At 39.8% G+C, this 9,410-nt stretch overlaps 1 protein-coding gene across 2 annotated transcripts; it reads right to left on the bottom strand.

Moving 5' to 3' along the window:
- Nucleotides 1-648: 648 nt before the first annotated feature.
- pus7 (pseudouridine synthase 7) lies at nucleotides 649-7,638 on the bottom strand. Of its 2 annotated transcripts, XM_030731487.1 has the most exons (18): nucleotides 7,503-7,638; nucleotides 7,218-7,327; nucleotides 5,647-5,949; nucleotides 5,470-5,554; nucleotides 5,191-5,307; nucleotides 4,962-5,106; nucleotides 4,522-4,539; nucleotides 4,074-4,185; nucleotides 3,856-3,933; nucleotides 3,561-3,689; nucleotides 3,160-3,285; nucleotides 3,015-3,076; nucleotides 2,749-2,909; nucleotides 2,466-2,592; nucleotides 2,126-2,227; nucleotides 1,670-1,799; nucleotides 1,377-1,468; nucleotides 649-1,100 (listed from the first exon to the last, which is right to left on the bottom strand). In XM_030731487.1, the coding sequence occupies exons 3-18, from the start codon at nucleotides 5,937-5,939 to the stop codon at nucleotides 964-966; spliced, it is 1,914 nt and encodes a 637-aa protein (XP_030587347.1). In that variant the 5' UTR covers nucleotides 5,940-5,949; nucleotides 7,218-7,327; nucleotides 7,503-7,638; the 3' UTR covers nucleotides 649-963. The 2 variants fall into 2 exon arrangements, with proteins under 2 accessions (XP_030587347.1, XP_030587348.1); XM_030731488.1 differs by lacking the exon at nucleotides 4,522-4,539.
- Nucleotides 7,639-9,410: the final 1,772 nt, after the last annotated feature.

Below are 9,410 nucleotides of genomic sequence, written 5' to 3'. Positions count from 1 at the left end.
CCTCAGTTTTATTTGCAGCATTTCTCAGATCATCATATCGAATACTAATATTCTTTACTCTTGGTACCATTAAATGTCAACTACACAAGCTTGGCTGCATTTAAATCCAGTGGAATTTAAAAAAAAAATAGAATAGGGTTTCTTCTACTAAAACTTCATGTTTCCGATATGATCACTAGTCAGGATCGGTTCTCTTCTTTTGGTGGAGAAAGTCAGACATGATAGCTTTCAGTATCAAACCAAAAACAGAAGAAAACGTTTCCAAACCCAGAACAAAATCTAGTAACCACATGAATCTGAGTGCGCACATGTATCCTGCCAGTTGGCAAATGCCACCATACCACGTTTGACAGAGCATCCTGATATTTGCTCTGACAACCACTAGAGGGAGACAGTGTAACTGTAATCTTTGCATTCATTTAACTTACAGAGGGAAAGGCTCAGAGAGGTAACAGCTTTATTACCACTTTCAGAAGTGGAAGAAAAAAAACTAATTAAAATATAATTCTGTTTTTTTTTTTAAGACATACTGTTGATTCTCTCAACAATTTTAATTTATTTTCTCAAAAAAAACAAAAAAACAAAACAAAAAAAACCCAACAAAAACAACAAACTTTCAATTTCTGCTGTTGGCTTAAAGCTAAAAAAAAAAAAAAAAAAAAAAAATCTGTACAAACCAGCAACAGCAGCAGGGACTACTGTATGTGTGAGCGCCCTGAAAGCACACTGAATATTTAAATCACTGTCAATATACTCTAAATCGCTGCAGCACAACAAGCTTTCAGAGCAAATAAAACCATTAAAAAAAGTTCAATAATAATAAACGGTTGCTCTTTGTAGTTCAAAGAAATTCCGTTTGGGTTCGTATAAACCCAAATCCTCTCACACTCATACTACACATGACTTAAAAAAATACAACAGTAAATAGCCTCTGTCCAGTTTATGCCTGAAAGTGTTGCGGTCTCAGTTAAACCAGGTGGTGTTGAGCTGCGTCTGTTTCTTGATGCTAGTGTCCAACTTGAGGACCTCTCTGATTGCCATAGTAGCGTAGGTCGAGGGAGGCAGGGAGAACTCCATCCGTAGAGCCCGATATTTCCCCTCTGTCAGGAGGATGGAGAGCAGTAACATTTACACAGGTGGTAAACAAAAGCACTAAAATAAATCATTCATGCTTTTGATTGTTCGACATTATATATGCAGTATAAAATCTATTTTCTGAAGACCTCTGAGCTGCCCTTAAAATGATCTCATATTGTAATCCCTAGGAAATAAAATGGGTTCATGCACACGTGACCTACGTCTAAGCTCAAAATGCATCCACAGACGCACAATCACAAATGTGTGAGGATGAAACTAAACCTTAAAAACAGGTTTACCTTTGTTGAAGACCGGGGCAGGTTTGCTCTCCAGTTTCTCAAAATCAGTATGCACCAGCGACACCCTGGGGTCATCATAATGAATGACTTCCCTGCACAGAACAGCAAAAAAAATATATACTGTGAGATGTAGTATTACAGTAAAGAGATCAACAGTTCAAGAATGTATTCCAGTAAATGCAGTACACAATTACAGTATAATCACCGATGTTTGACTTAGTAATTCTGCTCCTTAAAATAAAACATGCTGTGCACGGTATCATCTGAAAAAAGGCAGTGAAAGGTCTGCTAACCAGCTGACATCAGTGGGTCTGATGATGACGCGCCTGTAGGCTCCAGCCAGAGAGTAGTCCTTCACTTTGTGCCTCATGTTGTCGATGTCCAGGCCGTCTGCAGCGAGCAGCTCTCTGTAACCTTCACCGACTAAAGGAAAAACAGGCATGACAAAACGATTTTCTCTTCTGTTGTAGGTTTAATTTATGTCAGTTCTTATTTTATTAGAGCACTCAGATTCCTCTGTTTTCCTTCAGAAATGTTAAAATCATTTTGACATTTATTTATTTAGGATGACAAAAAAAAAAAACTGTATGGGCAATAAAGAGGAACGGGTGTTACCATTTTTACATTGGGTTTTTTTTTGTTTGTTTGTTTTTTTAGATTCATGTTCAAACAACCCAAATTTAATTTTGCACATTTTGTGTAAGATGTTGTAAAAACCCAACTCTAAATTATACATAGACGTCTCTTACCGTGGTGTGTGGGGTAGATGACATCAAACCCTGGAAGTGGCATCACAGTGTCGTGGATGGAGTGGCTCTCTGCCTCCTCTGCAGAAAGCACGTGAGCTGTGGCTTTGGGAACATATAACATAACATCAACTTCTAAATTTTAAGGAAAAACAAAAGAAGCAAATAGTCATTTTAAATGGGGTAAAAAAAAAAAAATCACAACATAGTTAAAGACTGTTAGAAGACACTTTGTATCTCATTATTAGCCAGTACAAAATCCAGGTTAAAAACCACAATTTACAGGCATTGACCTACTTTAATAATCAGCATTAAGCAGCTGATTTAAATGCAAACTCCTTACTTCCTCTGAGCACCAGGTCTCCCTCCACAGCCTTCAGGCCGAAGGCTTCAATTCTGCGGCTCACCATGGTGTTCCACACTACGCTCTGGTAGCTGTGGATGTACATCAGGCGGTTGTTACGGGGGATCTAAAGATGAGTAAAAGAGTGAGCGTTAAAGCTAGAGGCACGGCTGAATCCCTGACTAAGCTGTTTTGTGAGTAACTTTAAAAAAACAAAAAACAAGGAAGATAAATTTGTGGAATACTGAAGACAAAGTCTTTGGTGCTGCAACAGAAAACCAACCAGTCCAAATGCAGTGACAATGTTTTTCTTGCCATACGCAGACAGGCCTCTCAGTAGCTGTCCTTCCACACAGCGCTTGTTGGGAAGCTTTTTCAGCGCCGCCTCCGGATCCTGAGTTTTTGCCCACTCTTCCCTGCAGCGGACCAGAAATTCTTTCTCTGCTGTAAAAGACAATTGCGACAATGGGAAGTTTCAACGACTTTTCCAACCACCTTAAAGGTAGAGACAACGAGAGAGAAGAAAAAAAAAAAAAAAAAGCTTATTACCGCCAGGACGGGGTTTCAGAATTAAATCCACCACCTCATTCCAGTCGTTTTTCAGAATTGCCCTGTCCCAGACACAATGAGGGAAAACACTACAGTTTGCAGTCATATCATAATTTATGCAAGTATCTCCATGTCATGACTTTACCTGCCAACATGATGCGTGGGCACGGCTGTTGTTCCGAAACGCTGCATGCCGTAGTAGTTGATGAATCCTGTCTGCCTGAGGGATGTCATTGCCTGATGAACCTGCTCATCTGTTCCTGTGATGTTCCTGATTTGGAAACACAAAGGAAAAAAACAATGAGCCATTCTGCCATTAACCAGCTTGCCTTAAAAAAAAAAAAAAAGTAAAAATTCAGTCCATGGTAGTATTAAAGACCTTTTAACAGGAAGAAACCGCCAATAGAAGCAATTGCGGTGCTTTTAAAATCTATTTCTGGAATCTATGCATTAACATACAAAGAATTATTGGGACAAACATATCTACAAACAGTGAATTTCTGGGAAAAATATATATCTCAATGACTGTATATGTTATCTGCTGACCTGATCACCACAGTGAAATGGTTTCCCTGCAGTTCCCCGAGCTTTAGAGGGTGTTTTTTGTAGCAGAAGTTTCCGAGCTTGAGGTTCATGAGGCACTTGTTGAGGTGAGCCAGCCTCTCTGCAGTGATCCTAAGAGAAGAGTGAAAATGTCACTTTAATTAATGATCCTGTGCAAGAGATTACTTACCATCAACAAAAATACACATCTAAAATAATCAAGAGAACAAACAAAAAACGAAAACAGGAGAATATTTGTATGCTAATAACTGGACGGGGTTTGTGTTATAACACTCACTTGAGCACTGCTATCTCCTGCACAGTAATGGCTCTCTTGTCCTTGGTTCCCATGTAGGAAAACATGTTGGGTCTAAGCCTAGGGAGACATCCATCATTATACATAGGGCAGTTCTTAACTGCAAAAGACATTTCATACATCTGTTAGTGTGTCCGTTTGTCTCTTTTATCAATGAATGATAATCATCTTCTACAAAACAAACTAAACAACACCCCAACCTGAGGAACTTTGAAAGCACGTTGATAGCATCCATGGTGTCTTTGTTCTCCTTGTACAGAACAAAGTGGCAGAAGCTGCCACGGTTTTTGGGCCAAAAGTGTTTCCTTGGAGCTTTTGTGGAGACAGAAAAATGTTGTGATGAAAAACAGAGATTTTTTTTTTAATAATAATAATATTCAAATATACCATGTGCTTTGAAAGCCCCCAACATTACAGAAATACCCATTATAGATTCTGTACATCCAAACATATCTGAGCAGTTACCTCAGCTTTAAATCAGAATTGTTCTCGCTCTCTCAGATCCAGTCTCTATCTTGCAAAGCAAGATGGGCATACTATATTTAAGCTGAATTTACAACACAGTTTTTTATTATAAGCTAAATGTAACCTAACTCCACATGGGTTTAAACCATTTCCTCTGGTGCTGTGAGGAGAATAGGTTCTTACCTGTAGTTGCTTTGACTTCTATCCACCAGAGAAGAGCAAAAGGAGGATAGAATAATGTTACTAAGAAAGAGATTCTTATGGACTGTGGGTCGTCAGGGGTGAGATCTCATGCATGGGCCCGGAGTGAAGTGTGCTATTTATAAGGAGCAGCAGAGCTTGTTATCTTTTTTCTCTGAAGCACCTGTGTGTCTCTGCTAATCTCTACCATCCTTTGTGGTGTTTAGGCAAAAAAAAAAAAAAAAAAAAAAAAAAAAAAAACTGAGTGAAGGTCTGAGCAGAATCATGCAGGTGTGTTGATCATGCTTATGCAAAAGTGCATGCACTGTATTTTACTGCTCGGACTACGTGCACTGCAGTAGATAAAATATAAGCAGAAGTAAAGTAGGCATGCAGTGATCATTAGGTTCTTTTACCAGTCTAACATCCTGACATCCACATACCTGCTAAAGCCTTTTTCCCAGCAGCATGGTAAGCCACTATAAACTTGCGCCCTTCCTTTTCTTCCGTCTTTGTTTCCAAACCAGGAAACTGAGTCTTGATGGCTTTGTGAAGCAGTGTGCGCTTCTCTTTAGTATCATCTAGTACCTATAAATGAATAAGAACATTATGTAAAGCTCTCAATTAGTTAATGGATGATTTGGGGGGGGTGTTACACTCCTGTTAACTCACCTCAATGGAGACATTTCCCTCTTTGTTCTTGAAGAGCTGCAGCTCTCCGAGCTGCTTTTTCTGCTCTTCAGTTAGCAGGTCACATTCCTTTGGTGGCTGTTCAGCCTCTTGGGCATCCTAAAAGAAAAGTAAACAGTAAGTATCATGTATCATTCTGGGGTTTTCTTTTATTTTGTCAACATAAAGTGTGTCTGCATGATTAATCTGAGACTTGTTAAAAGGTTTCTCTTAATGGCCATCTAAGTGTAATAATAATCAGAAGAAAAGAAGTGATGTTACCTCAGCCTCTGATGGGACAGAGAGGTCATCCAAATGCACAATCTTGCCTTCTTTGTTGATTTCATGCACAACAAAATCAGAATATCTGAGTGAAAAACCACAAGAAATCATTTGTTAACGCTCATTATAAGGCAAACTCTGTAAGGCCTTTATGGAGCCTATGCAGGATGAACAAACCTTTCCTTCAAGACTCCTGAGAAGCCCTCGTGGTCACTGACATACTTTAGGATGCCGACATCCAGCTCAGTGAGCCCATGCTTCATCATGTCAGCAAATGTGTCACCATCCTCCTCTCCATCACTTGCTTCCCCTTCAGGCTCATCCATCTCATCTTGCTTGGGAGGACCCCCATTTTCATGATCACTCTCAAGTTTTGGTTTCTTTGATGGTGTATCATCTTCTTCATCCTCCGGACACCCTCTCTTTTCTGCGACTGGGACGGGGACGTGCACAGGCTCGGACTCAGCCATTAGAGCACAGCTGGAACAACAAGGAATATGGTTAAAAACAGAGAAAGCATGAAGTGCAATACATACATTAAGACTCTCAGAGTTTTCTTTTTTTTAAAACATCTGTTTGCTTGTTTTTAGCCCAACTCCTGCTAATGTTTGGTGTGGATGTGCGTGTGGCTTTTTATTTTATTATTTTTTTTAAATAAAAACTAATTTAACAGTTTGGTGTAGTGTCTGTAGTAATGTGGATGCTGTACGAGTCTGCCACAGTGAATAGAGAGCTGAGCATGTGGCCTCCATCTATAAACACGAGCTGTGGGTAGTGACCAAACGAGTGCGACTGCAGATACAAGCGGCAGAAATGAGCTTCTCCTAAGGGCGTCTAGGTGCTCCCTTAGAAACAGGATAAGGAGCTTGGTAATTCGGGAGGGGCTCAGAGGAGAGCTGCTACACCTTCACACTGAAAGGAGCCAGTGAAATGGTTCCAGCATTTGAATTGGATGCCTCCTGGAATCCTCTTAGATGAGGTGTTTCGAGCGTGTCCAAATAGGAAGAGGCCCTGGAGGAGCACGCTAGAGAGATTATGTTTCTGAGCCGGCTTGGGAAGGCCTCAAGAGGAGCCTGAGGAGGTAAAAAGGGAGAGAGGGAGGTCTGGGTGTCTCTGCTGCCCACCACAACCCAGACCCAGATACGTGGCAGAAAATAGATGGACGGATTCCACTAATTTGACATCCAAAAAGTAGTTTAACTGGCAGAAGTACTAGTGTTACTAAAAATAATTAAGTTAAGCAAGAACTAGTACTAATACTTTAATAATGTGAATGTGTATTAGCTTTCTGAAGTCTGTGAAATAAATGTTGGTGGCATATTTTTGCCTTTATTATGTAGTGAACATATGAGAGCTGACAGGAACCCTTCTTCCACACACAAACCAGTGATGCGTACTCTATACGGTCATCATCTCAAACCCCTTGACCACAAGGACAACCTGAGAAATGTTTACATTTGTGACTTCACCAAAACTGTGGAAGTGCAACACTAAAGCATCCTTTTGAAACACCACTGCGAGAAAAACACATCGCTTTGGAGTGATGCACCAGTCAGGTTTAAAGCTTGTGTAAGTCACCAGCACTGATAACATACTATAACATCGGTTACAGGTTAATATATGACTCTACAAAGCAATCTAAGGTTCCATAAGACAAAGCACAGCCGTGAACGCTACATTTCACTATCTGTAGTAACAAAAAGACTGAAAAGGCATTAATGGCCTAGAAAACAATGCCAACAACTCACCGTCTGTGGAGCTGAGGTAGCTGTGGCTGCGGATCCGAGAAACGCTTCTTATTCTCCAAATGCCAAACACTTGCAGGGACCTCCAAATGGATCCGAGCTTGACGGAGGCGCTTAAAGACAAAATAAACCCGATTACTTGCCACTCAAAACTTAGCGAAGAAGCTAGTGCGTTTATTAGCAAGCTAATACCGCAGTTTAACGTAAACCTGAACTCAAATGTCGCTGAAAAAAGCAAAGCAATTAAAAAAGGCGTTTTATTCTTCCCAATATTGCGACTCAAACTACCTGCGTCTGGTGATATTCAGGAGGGACCAGGCAGCATTGAACGCCAGCTTTTCTTACACACGTGTGTGTATGTGTGTGTGTGTGTGTGTGTCTCTGTGTGTATATGGGTTTTCCTGGTTCATGTTCTTCTTCTGGGTTTATTTGCGGTCGCCAGACTAGCTCAGAGGCGCTTTACGGCCACCTACTGGACTGGAGTGTGGATCGGGAACTGGACAGGACTTTATTTCACATTCTGTGCTCTGTTCCTCGTTTTCTTTTTGTGTTTATAAACAAGTTTTTTCCTCAGTTAAAAAAAAGGTCCTATCAGCTGCCAGTGCTCCCCCTCAGCCTCCAAGCAGCAGAATCTTTAGGAGGCACAAATCCCCTGAAGTACAAGTTCACATAATTACCAGGTCTCAGTGGATCTTATTGGGGTGCACATGAGCCTCGGTGCCTTTATTCAAGAACCAGGAATAATTATATAAAATTATTATAAAATTATAATAATCCACTCAGAACACCGTCACTTTTTGTGATTGGCATTTTTATGGTAAGAACTAACCCATCCAAGATGTTTAGTAGATGCATCTATGGCTCCAATTTGAAAATCTTAGCTGAGATTTTTCTCGAGTCATCACGTTTATAAGATTTTCAGAAAACCCGACCTCTGACCTATACCTTGAGGTCAAGGCTGCCGAGATTTGAACTTGTCTAAGATTTTTAGCCGATGCATTTATAGTGTGAATTTGAACATCCTGGGTCACATGGTTCTCGAGTTATCCCATTCACAAAGTTGTCCGCCCACCTTTCTCATGGGGTGATGACAATACCCAGTGTCATCAGTTGACCAATCAGTTGACCAATGATTGCTTAGTTGCTGTTTAGCAGGAACCCAGCAGTCAGCTTGCACACCTCACAGTTATCGAATGATTAAGGTGGGGGGCATGTTTATTTTAATGTAGAAGCTTCAGTATATTTAAAGTCAAAGTACTCTGTGGCTCCAGCTCTGTCCTCAAATCTCCTACATGCAACTACATACACACAGTATTCTGCAAATGTTAGGTGAGTTATCTTTGCTTCATGCAGTAAATATTTGCATGTTCTGCATAACTTTGCATTTTCTCTTTTCTTTTTATGTTGTGAATCTTCATTTCATTTCCTAATGTGTAAATGTATAAATATGCATCTAAACACTTTGTTAATCATTGACACAGATAATATCATGCAATGCCTGCTGAGAAGTCCTTGTATAGCTTACTGACTTTGACGACATCCGGATCTGGCAGGTCCCCCTGCACTGCCTTGTAATGTGAACTTTTGTATTTTCTTTCTGTCCTAGTCTCGCCCCTGTGTTTTGTCCTTAGTGTCTCCCGTGTTACCATACCCATCTGTTTAAACTGGCTTATATAAGACATTTTGAATGTTTTACTGTTGTCCTCTTTTTCTTTTAATCTTTGTTTTCATGTTTTTTGTGGTTTTAGTTTTTGTAAGGTCTTATAGAAATCAAGTTTATTATCAAATGGCAGATCTGGTGGTGATTTAAGGAGGAATAAGAGGCAAAATTAGTAAAGTGGTACAGTGAGGGTGGCAATGAAAATTATATGCAACATAAATATTGAATATGTATGTGCATGTGTAGCATTTATTGAGCAGTCTTTCCAGAGCATCTACCCAAGACTCATTGACTGCAGAGACTGAGGATATTCTGCTTGGACTGAGACATCTACCTCCACGTGATTATTTTTCATTTTTAAAAAAATATATCTTCTCATTATGTTTATCATTATAATTATTTTCTCTTTCTTTTAGTAATGTTGCCCTTTGTTTAAAATTCAATTTCAGTTGCACTAATGTGGCCCTTCATTTACATTTTAGTGCTTACTTGTAAAATCATAAATATTTCTATATCCACCATGGTGCAGTTAAAAT

The sequence above is a fragment of the Archocentrus centrarchus genome, chromosome 6, assembly GCF_007364275.1.
Source record: "Archocentrus centrarchus isolate MPI-CPG fArcCen1 chromosome 6, fArcCen1, whole genome shotgun sequence".
NCBI classification, from domain to species: Eukaryota; Metazoa; Chordata; class Actinopteri; order Cichliformes; family Cichlidae; genus Archocentrus; species Archocentrus centrarchus.
The sequence above is the reverse complement of the archived record's forward strand: the minus strand, read 5'-3'. Positions and strand labels throughout refer to the sequence as shown.